General features: G+C 48.2%; 1 protein-coding gene and 2 long non-coding RNA genes across 5 annotated transcripts in view; 1 reads left to right on the top strand and 2 right to left on the bottom strand.

Annotated features, from left to right (window-relative positions):
• Positions 1 to 13,644, bottom strand: part of MTMR9 (myotubularin related protein 9) — a 24,948-nt gene extending 11,304 nt beyond the window's left edge. The window contains exons 1-6 of one of the 2 annotated variants that reach the window (XM_021390814.1): positions 13,537 to 13,644; positions 11,620 to 11,800; positions 11,193 to 11,378; positions 8,327 to 8,435; positions 7,490 to 7,615; positions 1,309 to 1,482 (exon numbers count right to left, since the gene is read on the bottom strand). In XM_021390814.1, the coding sequence (XP_021246489.1) occupies positions 1,309 to 1,482; positions 7,490 to 7,615; positions 8,327 to 8,435; positions 11,193 to 11,378; positions 11,620 to 11,800; positions 13,537 to 13,618 (858 nt within the window). In that variant the 5' untranslated portion in view covers positions 13,619 to 13,644. Of the gene's footprint in view, positions 1 to 1,308; positions 1,483 to 7,489; positions 7,616 to 8,326; positions 8,436 to 11,192; positions 11,379 to 11,619; positions 11,801 to 12,268; positions 12,331 to 13,536 lie in introns of those variants that run through there. The other variant, XM_021390816.1, reaches the window with a different exon arrangement.
• Positions 13,610 to 17,210, top strand: LOC110395861. 2 transcript variants are annotated; one of them, XR_002436657.1, is made up of 3 exons: positions 13,610 to 13,667; positions 14,859 to 14,983; positions 16,017 to 17,210. It is a non-coding gene; the product is annotated as an uncharacterized LOC110395861 (long non-coding RNA). The 2 variants fall into 2 exon arrangements; XR_002436656.1 differs by having other exon boundaries at positions 14,859 to 17,210.
• The window catches only part of LOC110395862, a 1,579-nt gene continuing 1,220 nt past the window's right edge, over positions 17,097 to 17,455 (bottom strand). Inside the window, exon 2 of the long non-coding RNA XR_002436658.1 lies at positions 17,097 to 17,331. This is a non-coding gene — a long non-coding RNA (uncharacterized LOC110395862). The remainder of the gene's footprint in view (positions 17,332 to 17,455) is intronic.

Below are 17,455 nucleotides of genomic sequence, written 5' to 3'. Positions count from 1 at the left end.
CATTTGGCAGGTCACCTCCTAAATGAGACTTCTCAGAGGCGTAATCCCTTGATCATAGTGCCACCTTCACAAACTCCTGCTGATGACTCCTTCACGAACCAACATTTTTCGGGTTGCCATTTTTCAAGTCCCTTTCCAAGTCTGTGCGTGACTCAAGTCTCTCAGGTGCTAAAGATGCAGCTAAGTTAGGTATAGTTTTACTCAGCAGCTACATGAATAAGCCCTGGTTCTACAGGTCTATTAGCTTTGGCTGTCATAAATGCCTTTCAAACTAGAGCCCTGTTGCATACCAACAGCTGAAACGTTTAAGGTGTGAGGGCAGCCAGTCAGCATCCCCAGCTGTACTGAGAGCCCAAAGCCAAGAGAGCAACACGACAGACAGCATTACTGTCACAAGTCCACGCACCGAGCCAAATGCTATTACATTCCTCACACCCCAAACATGCACAGTTCAGATGGGTGACTGAACAAGGCTTCCTTCAACAGCATTCACCCAAGCGGAGAAAGAGCTGAACGCGTGACTTTAGGAAACTGGAGGCAAAAAAGCCACACAAAAGTAGAGCACTGCTGGGTTACATTAGGTGTCCTCTAACTCAGGCCTTACAAATCTTGTCCATGGGAGGTGAGAACGCAGCGTCTGACTCAGGAGCCTGGATCAAGGGGATGCAAGCAGGGCGCCCCGACATCCTCAGAACTGACTACATCAGCAAGATACAGGGGATTGCTCAACGATTTCATCAAGTGCATTTCTTAATTATAACGTATCAGTTCCTGGAGTCTGCGCAACGGCTGGATTTTGCCGCTCCTCAAACGTGTTACACTGAGAGGCTCGGAGAACAGATTGTTCTGATCACTCGACCAACAGTTACACAGCAGAAGCAGTGCTGGCTCCGCACCCGCTTGCTGTCACCACGGCTCTGCTGCAAAGGAGGCAGCCCATCACCCAGAGACAGGACAATGTGGTTTCTGCCATCCTTTCAGCATGAAGCCTCTTGGCAGATAAAGCAAGTAAGGGTGCCAGTGGTGGCTTTACAAGCTCACAGCACTAAGGGCGAGATGAGACAAGCTCGTGCGACGTATGTGCCCAAACAAGCATATTAATAGCTATTTCTAAAATGGAGATTACTCATTCCGTCGCCCAGAAGCAGCTTCGAAGCTTAAAAATAAGCTGGAAAAGAACATGAGAGAACGTCTCATGAACTTTATTAAGTCCAGAGCGTGAGTTGCTTGTCATTAAAAAAGGCTGACGGGATCTGAGCAGGTTTATACACTTCTTGCAGGTACAACCACTAGCCAAATGCAGCTTACCATGCTGTTCTTCTGATGATAATAGCTGAGGACTGGGAAGCGACCGCCATAGCGAAACATCGCAACTTTCTGAAGCGCTTCATCATCGATGCATTTGGGGACGATGACAACTGGAGGGTAGGAAGGGCAGATGGAGAAGTCCTTATTGATATAGCTTAGACGCCATTCGTCTGTCTGAAAGAGACAAGCACAAACAGGCTTTGGGTTAGAAAACAGACTGTTACTCTACAGTAAGGCTTACTACAGAAGAGGAGCTTCCACAGTCAGATACCAGAAGGCATATCAGCCAGTGATAGGACAAGGGGGAATGGTTTTAAGCTGAGACAGGGGAGATTTAGGTTAGATATTAGGAGGAAGTTTTTCACACAGAGGGTGGTGACGCACTGGAACAGGTTGCCCAGGGAGGTTGTGGATGCCCCGTCCCTGGAGGCATTCAAGGCCAGGCTGGACGTGGCTCTGGGCAGCCTGGTCTAGTGGTTGGCGACCCTGCACTCAGCAGGGGGGTTGAGACTCGATGATCTTTGAGGTCCTTTTCAACCCAAGCCATTCTATGATTCTATGATATCCCTGCCTAGCCCTTCTAGCATCCATGTATAGGTCTGCTGACAGATCCTTCCCCCTCCTTCAAAACCCCAGCCTCCTGATGCTGCCTGCAACCATCACCCTACATGCAGGTCATCTCTTCTGCTGCCTGCAAAGCGTTCTGAGATGACCGCGCGTCTCGAGGCACGCGATTTGTTCAGCAGTAGTTCCCAAATTAGTTGATCTGCATCCTCAAAAAGCACAAAATGAACCCACGTGGTCAGACATACGTGGTTGTGGCTTTGAATGATTCCACAGGCACAGCAAGAAACATACCTGCAGTACACACTATATTGTAAGTTACTGCATTGCCAGGCAACTTCAGTCCTATCGCAGAGAGCACAGTGTCCCACTCCCCAAGTGACCTCAGAACAGAAGTGTATAAATACTGCTATAACCATGGATTTAAGTTAAAAAAAAAAAATAAATCAGGTACAAGTAACATATGCTCAAACCTATAACTATGCTGAGACCAGAGCTCAGTTCAGTTCTCTGATGCCCACAGGGCAAAGAAGGCCAAGAAAGGTAAAAATGTTCACCGATTTCAGATGATGAAGCTGCTTTGAGGTTCAAATTGTAATTTCACACTTCCAGCCTGGGCTCTGCTTTATGTAAACCACTCCAGCTCCTCCTCCAAAAGCATTTCCTAGAACCACCGCAGCATCTGAGCACCAAGTTCTCATCATGAACTGCCATTACATAGCTTTCCAGCTTCCAGCAGCCCCATGCTTGCGGAGGAACCTGCTGAAACTGGCAGCCTGCCGGTGCTATTTCCAACTAGCAGCTGGCAGGACACACGGGCCACCAGATACCTAGGGTCACACACAACAGTTGGCTCCATCTCAAGCAAAACCAAAGGTCAATGAGTAGTCTCACTGAAGTCCAGGCTGGACACTGCCCTACCTGAAGCCTTGGACAGGCCCAGCCTGCACGCTCAGCCTGGCCCCTGCTTCTGGGCTGCTAGCACATCACTGCCTGCTGCACTGGGACACCATCCTGGGACTGCAAAGCAACTGCAGGCCTTGACTCGAGGCAGACTCTCTGTCTCTGTGATCACATGAAGAAAACTGATTCAGGAAGGTCAGTTTCACCTGTATTAATTGCACAACTCTGATCAGGAGGTCTCTTCTCCTCTTAGCTTCTTTCCACAGGCATTCTACCTCATGCTTTACACCTCCTGACTGATACCCAATCATACAAAGCTATTTGCCTACCTCACTGGCCCAGGGGAAAAGTGGGCTCAATTTAGAAGCGTTTCCTTGCAAGGAAACACTTCCACCAGATGAACGAGTTGATCCAATCCACGACATGGTTTCAGCATCCACAGATGCAATGCAAGGGATGTGGGGCCCAAGGGCCAGCAGAACTGTCCTTTGGTGGCAGCTTATGAAAGATGCTGGAAAATACACCTGTATGTATTATCAAGAACAGCAAGTGCTACCTGGGTTCTGTTCATTTACCTCAAGACAGCTTCTCTGAGTATCTACACTAAGGAGTAAAGTCTTTCCCAGATGCAAAAGTTAAATTGCCTCCAGCAAATTAATGCACAGGAAGAGATGAAAAATGCCTGGATCGCATATGGGAGGCTGGCTAGTGACAGCTCGTGCTTTTCATGCACCAAAAGTGATGTTTTGAGAGCTTTTTGGGGTGCCTGTGTCAAATTGCAGCGCATTTGAGATGATCACACACAACTTGTTTACGATGGAAAATAATGTGCGCGGACATAGAAAGGAACCGATGAATATTTTACTGTCACACAGGATGCAGGGAAGGCAGAATCAAAACCCTGCAGTAGGCTTTTTGAGAGACTGGCTGTCACTGATACCACCAGTATGAACAGGGAATGAAAGCAGCAACCTGATTTATCTCCACTGGTAACTTCACTCTGCCCATAACCACCTCTCCTCGCCATTTATAACATGAGACGGACACTGTTATGTCATCCAGTTATAATTTACATGGCAAGGAAGAGGGGAGCGGCAGCAATTAGCACTATTTGCCTTCTGCAGCAAGGCCACCTCTGCAGAGATCCAGTTACCCTCTGCAGAGCTGTCAACTCTTACTCCAGCATGAACCAGATGACAGCAGAGCCCAGCAGTGAAAGTTTCTTCCCGGATTTCACCTGGGGAATCTCTCTGCAATTTGGAAAACAAAAAAAAAACGCCATTAATAACTGCCTGGAAGTGCAAAAGGATTCGGGGATGAACACAAAAGGGGAGGAGAGGACTCCAAAGGAAGAAAGGAAGGTCGTCTGTGTTTTCTTAAACATAGGGCAAGATTCGCTTTCTCACATTTCTACTTTCTTTGTCTTGGTACATTTTAGAGATATCCACTTTCAAATGTTACTGGAAGGCTAAAGCAAAAGTTATCCTTCCTCCCAAATGCTTATCATTGCTAGAAGGGGTCATTTCCAACGAAACAGTATGAAGCAATTTGGGCTCTGCTAATAAGACTTAGAAGAGCACAAGAAGCCTGTACAGACCTAGAAGAATCCTGCACAGCAGCAACAGGAGGCCTCTACTGAGAACAGGCAGAAAGCTGCAAGCCCTGCAACAGGTTGAGCAGGGGTGAGAAGGATAACAACAGATGCCAAGATTGATCCTTGCCTGGTAGAAGATCTACACCACTGCAAACTGAGCTGGAAAACAGAAAACTCAGCTATTTGTAAGAAACTCCAGGACAGTCGATAAGACCGTCCAGAATCCTAAGCTCTTTCCTACATTGACAAAGGAAAAAAAAAAAAGAAGAATCCCAATTTGGTGGCAATGAAATACCCTTGTGTTGATTACATTGGGCGTGTACAAACTTTCTGGAGCCGTTCCACTTAAGAGGAAACTGCATTTTCAGAGTTACAGTTTACAGTAGGCCGCAGCCCTACCAGTCAGCAGAAGGGAAGCCTGTCCATCCCCATCTATTAGCTCTCCCCTGAGAGTCCATGTATTCTAATCCCATTCAGCCACTCACCATCCTCTGTACCCTTTACTCCTCTCATACATTTATCTTCAAAGCCTCAACGGACAGCACAGTAATTCGCAGCCTGCAGGCACTCTGGACTTTCTGCTCTGTTCCTGTGACATTTATACAAAGCATCAGCCCAACACTTCATTGACTAATTCTCAGCTGAACTACTCTGGTGATGTGTTGAGTATACCAGAATAGAGTAAGTGCTTGATGAGAATCCTGCTGCCCTGTGCTGCAGATTCTTCCTTTGAAAATAAACAGCACATCCTGCAACACTCATCAACAAGTGACAGTACGCCAAAATTAGTAAATTGCACTGTTTTCTTCGGATCAAATGAAATCATTTCACAGCTTTTCCCCTTAACGCCTTCATGGATTGAAGGCGAGAACGTGTGGCAGAGGAACAGCTTCCCAAATCCCAAACCTGAGCTGCAATGGGGAGTGTTGGCTGCCGAGGGCTGGGAGCAATGCTGGGTGATATAATGTCAGAGCAAAGCATCAGGAACCACACAAGCGAGTCTCAGTGTTGGGAGGACAACGCCAGTCAAGATAAACAGACAGTTATAACACAGTAAAACATCACACTAAGAAAAAAAAATAGTCAATATCTGACATCATCTTTTTTAAATTTTAACTTGTATACTTTTAACTTGGCCACTTCGAATGTCTAAGAGCTTTAAGACTGTCCTATAGCAGACAGTTGTTGAATGCACTACACTAGGGCTAGTGCAGGTGACGAGCTGCTGCCATACTGAGGAAGGTGAGGCACAACACATCCAGATGGATAACACAGAAGAGAGGGAGGCAAGCTCTTGAATTCCACTCATTTGACTTCACAGCAAAAATACAATCAGTCGCCTACTTGTTCTAGTCTCTGACAGAAGTTTACTTACAGAACAAGAAGTGTTTGGTCAACAATATTTGTCTGTTGTACGGGGAAAGGAAGTCACCTGAACATGGCTCTTGCCTCCATTTCTTTATAGTTTCAAAGAAATTCCAAAGTTTTGGGTTAAAAGCCAAGAATTAATCAACAACTGTTAGCAATACGTCTTTGAAAGGAATGAATCATTGCCCTCGAGACACAGCACTACAAAGTAATTGGGTTTTTAAATATTAGCCCTCCAAGAAGCATACATTCAGAAAGCTGAGAGGTCCACAAATAAGATAACAGAGCACTTTGACATCTCTAAAAGAAGAAAACCAGCATACCAACAGATGTGTTAGCAGCTGCATCTCTGTGCTGGTAAATTCAGAAGTCAGAATTGATCCAATGCCTGAAATCTAGAAAGGTTTTCAAATACACAGGAAAAGGAAAGCCATGAACAGTAGCACCTCCTGCATCCTCTCACTGAGCTCTGAGGTTTCCTCCTGCTGCTGCCCTCCTAATCTCACATGTCCTCTCCTCACAGAGGGCACGCTTCTGTTCCTTTCCTTTTGATTCCCACTGCAATGCCCACTGAAATGCCCATGTTTCCCCTGCTGAGCTGGGCAAACATCTGCTGCTTTGCCTCCACACAGGAGAGTGCTCTGATCCCATGCCTGACTCACCCAACTGCAATTAAAACAAAAGCTGTGGTGCTGGTTATAGTAACAGGTCAGTTTGCACAGCATCAGACAGCAGATAAAGCTAGGACAAGTGAGAGTACCCTGAGACAAACAAAGAAAGATCCCTGAACTCCTTCCATTTCCTAGTGATCTCACCGTAGGAATCCAGCCAAGCTAATCAGATCCAATTATTACTCAAACAGGAAGCAACAAATCCTGCAGATGGGCTGGACTGCAGATAGATAAAAAAAAAAAAAATCAATGTTCTTTGATGTTGTACTAATGGATGTAGTCTCAGAAAGCCAAGATGATGCAGCAAGCACACACTTAATGCAAAACAGACTTGGAGCAGAGTGGCTAACCCAAGGCACTGTTAAAGCAGACAGGCTCCTGCAACTGAGCCATCTCCCACTGCATCAAATTCAGCATCCTAGAATGAAGAGACACAGCATGAAATTCCACAAGAACAATTGCTACCCCTCGGGTACCAAAATGACATCGACATGCGTTCACAGCACCTGGAAGAACGCAAGTGGAAATCCTCTGCTCTGAACCCTCCCAGTATTTCCCCAGCATAAGCTAGAGCAAAGAGTTATTTGGAACTGGGCATCCATATGTCACCCTCCTTGCTATGAAATGTCCAGTAATTTTTAAGGATTTTTTTTTTGTAGATTTTCTGTTTTAAAGATGACTTGTTTCAGTTAAGAGGTTGACAAAGATTCATCCTTCTCCAGATGCAAAATTAACTCGAGCAAACCCACGCCAGAGGTCTTGCATTCATTCATACAACGAAGAAACCATCCCCAAATGACAAAAGCATTTCCTACATTCATCTCTTCTCAGGCAGCATTTACATGGGCCTCCAAACTCCATTTGTACAATGAAATCTGGACGCCAGATGGGAATATTTAGCAGGAACAGAAATGCCTGGTGCTCACGAAGGGAATACTTGAACAACACTCCCTTCCCATCCAGGCACTGGACAGCTATTAGAATCAATAGAGATTTTCAGACCAGACACTGTAAGAACTCTTCAAGAATTACTTGCCTAAGTATACCTGAGTGCCTGTGCAAATCTTTAGATTCAGCTTACCACTGAACTGAGGAGTTCAAACTCTTTCTCAGGCAGAAAAGCACACCAGCCATCTTCAACAATTTCAAACATGGGCCGGTAGAAGAACGGGTACATGAGAGTGACAGAATCCAAGGTCGAAAGCGCCTGTGTGGACGAGAGGAATAAACACGGAGCTAAGACTCAAACATATTTCCCCCTGAAACATCCTTTTCCGTATGGTTTTTCTCTAAAACAGGTGATGAAAGCTTAAGAAACTTAAGTCATCCAAAAGTACACAGTTATCGTGCTTGAAATACAGTCACCTGAAGGGCAGCTAAGCAGTCATAGAGCTAAGTATCACAAGAAAGCTGATAATGACCTAACCACAGCAGGGGATTTGCCTGCATAGTAGTCCTTGTGCAGGCCTTCCATACTTGAAGGGAGGGTATAAACAGGAGGGGGTATGATTGTTTACAAGGGTGGATAGCGACAGGACAAGGGGGAATGGCTTTAACTGAGACAGGGGAGGTTTAGGTTAGATATTAGGAGGAAGTTTTTCACACAGAGGGTGGTGACGCACTGGAACAGGTTGCCCAGGGAGGTTGTGGATGCCCCATCCCTGGAGGCATTCAAGGCCAGGCTGGACGTGGCTCTGGGCAGCCTGGTCTGCTGGTTGGTGACCCTGCACTCAGCAGGGGGGTTGAAACTCGATAATCTTTGAGGTCCTTTGCAACCCAGGCCATTCTATGATTCTATGCTATGCTATTTAACAGTGCAACAAAGAATGAGACAGATACTAGGTGACATTTACCCCCTTGCTTGAGAAGATCTAAAGCAGAGGTCCGAAAATACATACTTACCATTATGAATTCTTACCTCAATAGAGCTAGCAATGTTCAGACACTCCTCCATTCCAGGTATATCCAGCTGAATAATTCGCAGATCTTTGCATTTTATAACAATGGTACCCAGGGAGCCCACAAACCTAGAGCAAGACATGAAGAAAGAGCCTCTTCAGAACATGACCTTAATTGATGAGGTATTATAGCTTTTCCTACAACATATGCCTACAAGATAAAATTCCATTAGTAGTAATTCCTCTACAATATATACATTACAATCTTTCCAAAGTGTACATACATTTGGTATTTTTCTAGTTGCACTCTGCTTTATTTCATCTGTGTGGTGCGGCATTACAGGATGGAATAGAATTCCATCCCAGCTTTGCTTTAAAATATAAAAGAAGGGACACATTCAGTTTTTTCCTGATAAGACTGGAAGCATTCCAGGCTGGATGGGGCTGTGAGCAACCTGGTCTAGAGGGAGGTGTCCCTGCCTACAGCAGGGGGTTGGAACTGGATGATCTTCAAGGTCCCTTCCAACCCAAACCATTCTATGATTCTATGAAGTTCTCAGTCTCCTTACATGTGACATGCTGAAACTTTAAGAACAGCTACAAACATTGGAGTGGAATTTCACTTTTAAAACATTTCAGGCTGGCTATATTACATCCTTTTAACAAGCGAGTTTGGTTTCTGATACCTGCAGTGCTACGGAGCTATTTGTTCTGTGAACCTCAGAAGTCAAGCTCTTATCTCAAGCATTTACAAAGCAAACCAGAAAAGCTCTATGCTGCGAAGTAAACGCAGCACACAGACGCCCTCTCCAGTCTTCTGTGCATATCTGAAAGCTGGACGATGCCTGAACAGAAAATGAGTGTTTTCTTCACTTTAAGTAGTCAGCAGCGTTCACAGAAGCAAAGTAGATTTTAGCTTGCAAAGCAGAGAGCTAAGGAAGAGCTGCTAAGTTGCCTCATTCACCAGAGGAGCGCTTGCAGCAGCCAGAAATGATGCAAGAAACAGAAGCAGATGAGAACTGAAGGGCCAGGTTTCAGTCAGAGCACACACGTACAGGATCAGAGCTGCACCTGCTCTAAGAGGAGACTGTTGCTAACCTTTGGTTGCCTCACCTGGGCTGCAAGACATGTCTATGATTTAGAAATTACCACAGCTGAAAGGTGACCCTCTGTTTCTTCAGTGCCAAGGTTAGGGTGCACAACCTGCTAGAATTTTAGTACTGCTGAAGGATGAACTAGAGGCATTTTGAGGCACTTCTGCATCTCCAGTGCAGCCAGTCTGTGCATTGTGTGTGCTCGCTGCGGTGCTATTTCAGATTCCCAGCATACAGTACAGCACCTCACCAGGGCAGCGCTCCCTTTCCCCGCTACTTGAAGAAAAAGCTCCATATGAGATCACTTGAGACTGTTTCTCTCCCCAGGAACTCCATAAACAGGACCTGTAAGGTCACTTGAAGTTGCTGGAAAAACCCCACCAGAAGTTGAAGAGTGCCACGAGGGCTGATAATTACTGAGAACACTTTCATACAGAACACATACCATGAAAGTGGGAGAAGAGACAATGAACCTGACAGGGTAGCACAGCTGTAGGGCACTAGTAACCCAAAGCAGTGCCAAACAGGAGCTTCCTAACAATCCTTATTGGTTTGAAGAGCTTTCTTATTGCATTCTCTCCAGCACCGAGAAGAACGTGCTCTCCAATCCTTTTATATAAGGACAAGCTTCACTGCAATTACTCACCCAGAGCCATTCTGAGGGAGGAAAATGCCCACTCTGGGGACCTTTTAATACTTCTCACTCCTTTGGTATTAGCTTGCTTTTTCACTGAAACTCAAAAAAGAAAGAGAAGCCTCTCTATAATCATTTTCTAAGACAGAGCTATAGCTGGTTTAATAGCAGCAGCAACGAGGACAAGGCCAAACCCTCCCTGATGACTGAGCAGTGCCAGATGGGAGCAGATTTCCTTAGGTTTCACTCTGTTCCTCTCCGCCCTCGGGCCAGGAAACAGCATTTTTCAGAAACGCTGCGAGAAATCGGAGCCAAAGGAACAAACTTAACCAGTGCCAAATGCTTCACCCATCGTGAGAAAGCTTGATTTTTATAACCACTGCTGCTGGATCTTTCCTGTTTTTGTCAGAGAGGAAACCTCTTCTTCCAGAATGCTTTAAAAGAGGAGAACAGCGGAGATTTTTATTTATATATATATATATTAGTGCAATCAAACTGAGAAAAGAACTGCAGTGAAGCAGCTTCAGGCTATGGCAAGAGAGGGGACTGTCACTCAACAGAACAAGGGAAGCACGGTGAGGAAACAGCACGCAAAACAGAAACAACGTGGAGAAGATTCGTCGCTGAAGTTCCTGGGACAAAAGGAGATGGGCAAGGACAACGTGCCACTGGAGAGCTGCAGCCACCACGCAGCTTCGTCACACCATCCTGGCATGGAGCATCACGATGCTAAGTGCTAAGAACTCCTGGAAGAGCGGGGAGGAGAAGCCACTTGTCCTGACACCGGGTGCCACCAAAAGCAGCCTGGCCCCATACACCTGGCTCCTGCCCATTCGATATTGATAAGCATTGATAAGATCCCCTCTCAGCCCCCTCCAGACCGAACAGCTCTCAGCCTTCCCGCACACAGGAGATGCTCCAGGCCCCTCCGCTGGACTCTTTCCAGCAGTTCCCTGTCTGTCTTGAGCTGGGGAGCTGAGAACTGGAGACGGTGCTCCCGGAGCGGCCTCCCAGGGCAGAGCAGAGGGAAGGATCGCGTCCCTCGCCCCGCTGGTCGCTATCACTATAACGGGTGTACGAGCTGCCTATGGAGCCCGCCGACACAACGGCGCGGGCGGGGAGGGAGGCATGCACACAGGCAGGCAGGAGGGGCCGCACCTTTTCTCAATGGAGTCGATGTTGGAGTGCAGCAGCCACAGCTCCTCCACGTTATCCTGGCGCCGAGAGGAGAAGATGAGGTGATGCCCGGTGAGGCACAGCGTCCCCTCCACGGCCGGGTGGAAGGGCCGGTGCAGGACGGCGTTGTCCGCTCGGGGGGTCTTGATCAGCTCGGCGAACTCCATGCTGGCCGGGAAGGAAGGAAACTGAGGGTACCGGGCCGCGAGGAACGGAACCGGGGCCGAGGGGGCCCGGCCGCCGCCAGCACCCCCGGGCCCACGGGAGGCGCCCGGCGGAGCGGAGCGGACCGGAAGTAGAACGGAGGGATCGCCGCCCTCTAGCGGGAGGAGGCGGCGCTCACGTGAGTCACCGCGGACCAATCGCGGCCCGATTTGGGCGTGCCCGGGGGGTGGAAACCCGCCCCTACCGGAAGTGCTTGCCATCGCCGGTCCGGCGCACCGCGCGCCTCGCGGCCGCGCGTTCCGCGACGCAGAGAGTGCGTGGAGGCGCGGTGGGCGGGGGCAGAGGAAGGCCGGGCAGAAGGGGTGGGCTCAGAGCGCCGCGGCGCGTTCTGGTCTGCGAGAGCTCCGGAGGGTCCATCTTCCGTCCTGTGTTCGTAGAAGCATAGAATCGTTCACGTTGAAAAAGATGACTAAGATCCCCAAGTCCAACCCCAGCCCACCCTCACCGTGCCCACTGATCGCGTCCCTCAGTGCCACATCCCCGCGGTTCTGGAACACCCCCAGGGACGGTGACCCCACCACCTCCCTGGGCAGCCTGTGCCGCTGCAGCGCTGCTCTTTCTGAGGAGAAATGTTTCTCATCCTACCTCACCTCACCACAACCTCCTTTCTGGAGCTGTAGGAGCGCTGAGGTCTCCCCCGAGCTCCTCTTCCCCACACTGACCCATCCCAGCTCCCTCAGCCGCTCCCCGTAACACTCATGCTCCAGACCCCTCACAGCTCCTCTGCCCATCTCTGCACATGCCCCAGGGTCACAGTGTCTTTCTATAGTGAGGGTCCAAAACCTGAACACAGTGCTCGAGGTGCGTGCTAAGCCCTGCCTGCTGCTCCTTGCCTGGAGAAAACAGAGAGCCCGCTTCTGGCTTTCTTCTCTCTCATCACACAATCACAGCACTGCAGGGGATGGAAGGGACCTCAGGACATCAAGTCCAACCCCCTGCTAAAGCAGTTCCCTACGATAGGTCCAGACAGGTTTTGAATATCTCCACAGAAGGTGACTCCACCACTTCTCCGGGCAGCCTGTGCCAGTGCTCCGTCACCCTTACCATAAAGAAGTTCTTCCACGTGTTTGTGTGGAACTTCCTATGTACAAGTTTTAGTCCATTGCTCCTTGTCCTATTGCTACGCAGCACTGAGAAGAGCCTGGCTTCATCCATTTGCCTCCCACCTCCCTTTAGATATTTATAAACATTTATCAGATCTCCTCTCAGTCTTCTTTTCCGCAGGCTGAGCAGACCCAGGTTACTCAGCCTTTCATCATAGAATCATAAAATCATAAAATTAGCTAGGCTGGAAAAGACCTACAAGATCATCCAGTCCAACCACCCACCTACCACCAATAACCCCACTAAACCATGTCTCTCAGCACTATATCTAAACGTTTCTTGAACACCTCCAGGGACAGTGACTCCACCACCTCCCTGGGCAGCCCATTCCAGCGCCTGACCACTCTTTCAGAAAAGCAGTATTCCCTAATGTCCAGCCTAAATCTCCCCTGGCTCAACTTGAGGCCATTCCCCCTCGTCCTGTCACTAGTTACAAGAGAGAAGAGACCGACCCCCAGCTCACTACAACCTCCCTTCAGGTAGTTATAGAGAGCGATAAGGTCTCCCCTGAGCCTCCTCTTCTCCAGACTGAAAGGACTCTTCGGTCTGGACCTCTTTGACAATTTTGGCATAAATCCACTTTCTCTTTCAAAATTAAGTCCCAGCCTGTGCCTCAGTCTGAGTTTTCAGAGGACAGTGAGGCCATGGCACTGATGCCCAGATAAATGTGGGTGCCCCATCCCTGGAGGTGCTCAAGGCCATGGATTGGCCCTGGGCAGCCTGAGCTGCTGAGGGACACTCAGCCCATGACAGGGGTTGAAACTGCATGGGCTTTAAGTGATTGTGTGTGATTGTATGTTTTTTCCTTGTCCCTGTGCTCCTTGCATGGAGCAGCACCATGGTAGGTAGCATCATCCTGTGTGTCATCATGAAACTTTCTTGGTGTCAGAGGAATTGACTGTCACTGCTACTCCATGGCATGAGATGCCCCATGGCATTAGAGAACCATTAAAGTTTGAAAAGACATCCAAGATCCCCAAGTCCAACCCCAGCTCACCTCCACCGTGCCCACTGCCTGCGACCCTCAGTGCCAAGTCCCCACGGTTCTGGAACACCCCCAGGGATAGTGACTCCACCATTCCCTGAGCATTATGTGCCAATGCCTGCCCACAGGATGCAGAGAGACAAGTGAGCACTTTTTCTTGGGTTATTCTGGTGAAGTTAGAGTTTTGTGTTGGGTAATGCTGAAATTTGGCGTATACCCTGAGGCTGAGAAGGGCTCCCACACAGGAGGGAGCTTCTCAGCAGTGGCACAGGATGAAGGCAGGTACCAGCTGGGTGCAGAAGAGGAGCTCTGCTGGCTGTGCTACACACTGGCCACACAGGGTGCAGGCACTGGTGTAGAACCACGGGTCTTGCACAACACAAGAAGCTCCAGTTCCTTAATCTGTTTATCTCTGGAGAAGAATAAAGCATGAAGATCATGTTATCACACATATCCAGGGCTCTCTTTGTCAGAGAAGAATAGCCGCTCCATACCATCCTATCTATGATTACCTTGGTGGGACAGGTTCAAGGCTGTTCAGTCCCCACATGATGGAAGCAGTGTGGAACTATCAGTGGAGATGCTAACAGGCAGCTTTTGATGACAGCCTGTTCTAGGCAATTGCACAGGAGAGAGATTGCATGGCTATTTAGGTACGGTGACCTGAATTCGTATAATCACCTTTGGTGGTGAGTTCACTCTCAGTTTGTCCAGGCTCTTCCTTGCGTGTCTTATTAATGCTGGCAATTTAGATGATTTCTATATCTGAGCATGATATGAAAGTCTAATTTACAGGATTTTCTTCTCATGGATACAAGCAAAGGTTCATAATAAGGGAGCTTAATACTATTCTAGTGTTGGCACTGTCCCACATCATCAGCTGCTCTAAGAGAGAAGAGGGTTCTCTCCTAGTTCTGGAGATACTAGGGCATGGCAGTCCCATCTGTAACTTAAAAATGTGTCTGCACTTTTTTAGTGCAGTGCTGGGATGGCCTCAAAGCAGCACTGCACCATTTCTCTCTGTGTTCTGCTGGGCAGCCTGGGAAGACTTTGGTGGGAATCCAGAGTGAAACACAATCTCTCATCTTTAGAACATGAGGGGTAGCATTAAAGTGCTGCTTGCCTACACAGCTTGTCCAGGCTCACAACAAAGAGCTGCTTCACTGTCCCTTACCATGCACAGTGTTGCTGGAGGCTCCCATGCAAGTGCACGGCGTGGATACAGCTGTCCAGCAGAAATCCTTGGCTTAACCTGACTAAACAAACCTGGAAAAGAAAATGAAAAGCATATGCTCCTGGAAACCAGCATTCATTTTACCTGCCCTCATTTCTAGTTCCATCTGCCATCATTTCCAAGACCAGACCACAGGGAACAGTGAGAGTGATAGCCCTGGACATTTGCTGTGCTGCTCATCTCCTGTCCAACCTCCACCCATCCTGTAGGTCTGAAGCCACCAAGGTAAAACCCAGCTTGGCATTTCTGGGAGGCTGGTGCTATGGTGATACCTTCAGCCACAGGAGAGAGGACTCTGTACAGCCCCTTCTTCCTTATCCCCCATCCTTATTCCCTGGGACATTATGCCCCATTCTTAGAGGTGCTCAAGGCCAGGTAAAAAAAAAAAAAAAAGGCTCAGTTCTCTCCTCACTCTGAGCCTGACCATTCTCCAAGGCTCATTGCTCCTCCTGTGAAATAAAGATCAGGAACGTTTGGAGCAGACTCCTTGTAGAGTACTGCAACAATGCCTGGTACTGCAGTCATTAAGTGTCACTACAATCTTCTAAAGAACAGAGAATGTACAGGACATGGTGAGAAGTACAACATATCCCCAGTGCAAAAAAGCACACACACAGATAATGGGTAAAGAAAGGCAGCTCCAAAGAATCATAGAAAATCCCGAGTTGGAATGGACCCACAAGAACCACTGAGCCCAACTCTTGGCTCTGCACAGGACCCCCAGATCTCTTTCCATGGAGCTGCTCCCCAGCTTCTTTCCTCCCAGTCTGTACAAATAGCCAGGGCTGCCCCATCCCAATTTCAGAATCCACCACTTCTTGTTAAACTTCATGCAGTTGGTGATTGCTCTGATAGAGCCTCCTAAGAAACAGCAATCCTATCAAGCAGCAGTAGCCTATACATCAAGAAGATGTCCAGGCAGGAGGAGATGCAGCTGAGGCAACGCTCTGTGCCAAATGCCCAGCAGCCCTCCTGCCACGTCCCTAAATGCCTGGCCATCTGCTTCCTGGCCATCTCTCACACGTCCTGCAGGGGCTTGCCAGGAGAGTTGTCTGGTCTTGTGTGAAGGAGGGCTCTTCCCACCTTCCCATTTCCCTGCTGGAGAACTGTCTGGGTCTCTGGCCTCACTTCCTGGGTTGGTCTGATGGAGGTTCCTCTGCCCCCACCAAAGGCAACACATCTCCCACATGGGAGGCAATTAGCGTGACAGTGGGCTTCTCAGTGAGTGAGCTCTTCTCCCCTCTTCTGCCCCTATCAGCAGGTTTTTGCCTGTCATATCCAAAGCATAATTGGCTGCAGAGTACCAGAGAATCATCTGCTTCAGTCCCACGACCATTTGCCTCTTGGAGAAGCACTAGTACTTCTTTAGGGCTCTGCTGTTTGCGTGTTTTCATTCCTGAAACAGATTGCAATTTGATCATCCAAACAACAAACCATTCCCTCTCCGATATTTTCCTGACGAGGAGCAGAGGAGCAGCAGGCACGAGGCAAAGGATGGTTGTGGCTGAAACCCACCTGAGACTGCAGCAACCATATCTGCGGTGGGAAACGCAGAGTGCCAAGGCAGCCACAAGGCCTGCTGCCATGCTCTAGCCTCATACTGGGCATGAAGGTGTCCTGGCTTCTCAAAGAGGAATCAGCTTTCAGGGCATCAGCTCTGTAGTAACCCTTGAGCTCTGCCCGGGTGAGTTTGGGCAGTGCTTGTTGGACCAGACACAAAGTTTATCCAACACTGCAGGCAGATGTGTTGCTCACCTCTAAATTCCCAGAATAAATAATTTTCATCAGAATTTAGTGTGCTTTTTTATTTTTCTTCTTCTTTATTTTTTTTTTTCCCCAGGAAATAACTGGTTTCTGGTGAAGCTTTTCCACTTTGTCATAAGAAAAAGGGGTTTTGGAATCACGAGGCAGCACATAATGCCCATGAATCAGGAATTTATCATGTTTGTAAAGTTTATGGATTTTGCCATCTCAAGTGGTTTTTGCTTTCATTTCTCAATCTGGGAAATGCTTACACAGTGGAAAGGTAACTTCAAGGTTGGGTTTTCCCCTCACTGTGGGAAAATCGTCCCTTGTAGTGGAACTGGCTAAATCTCACCAAAGAAAAACCCACAGTTCTCTGCACTCTGGTATCCTCAGAGCAGGCCATCCAAAATGCGTGGACAGCTCGATGCCAAAATTGTATGCAATTATTCTGACTGAGTGAGAACAATTGCTCTGGCACAAACCCTCCCCAGAACTTTCCCCAGCACTCCCTACCACCCATGTGGAAAGCCTTTCTGATACCTGCAGTTGGCTTTTTCAGATGGTGTGGGGGAGAGAAATAAAACTCAAACTGTACAGAAACTGAAGTTGTTTATAACATCAGCTTAGGCCACATAATATGGATCTGATGAACCTTTCACACACAGCTGATTTATTAGGTGGAAGCATGAATGAGCTGAGGGTTTAGCTGTGGCCATGATTTAACACTTGGAGTCCATCATGGTGGGGTCTTCCTGCTCCTTCTCAGGCTCCAGGTTTGCCTTCTGAGAAGTCTGAAGGAAAAGGAGCCCAGGGTGGAGGGAGAGACACTGAGGGAAAAAAAAATGACATGGAGGAAAAATCCCTGAGGTTATAAAGGTTTTACAGCAGAGAGCAGTGTGAGAAAGGGAAGGGAAGGGAAGGGAAGGGAAGGGAAGGGAAGGGAAGGGAAGG

Source organism: Numida meleagris, chromosome 3 (genome assembly GCF_002078875.1).
Source record: "Numida meleagris isolate 19003 breed g44 Domestic line chromosome 3, NumMel1.0, whole genome shotgun sequence".
NCBI lineage: Eukaryota > Metazoa > Chordata > Aves > Galliformes > Numididae > Numida > Numida meleagris.
This window is presented reverse-complemented; position numbering and strand designations above follow the sequence as displayed.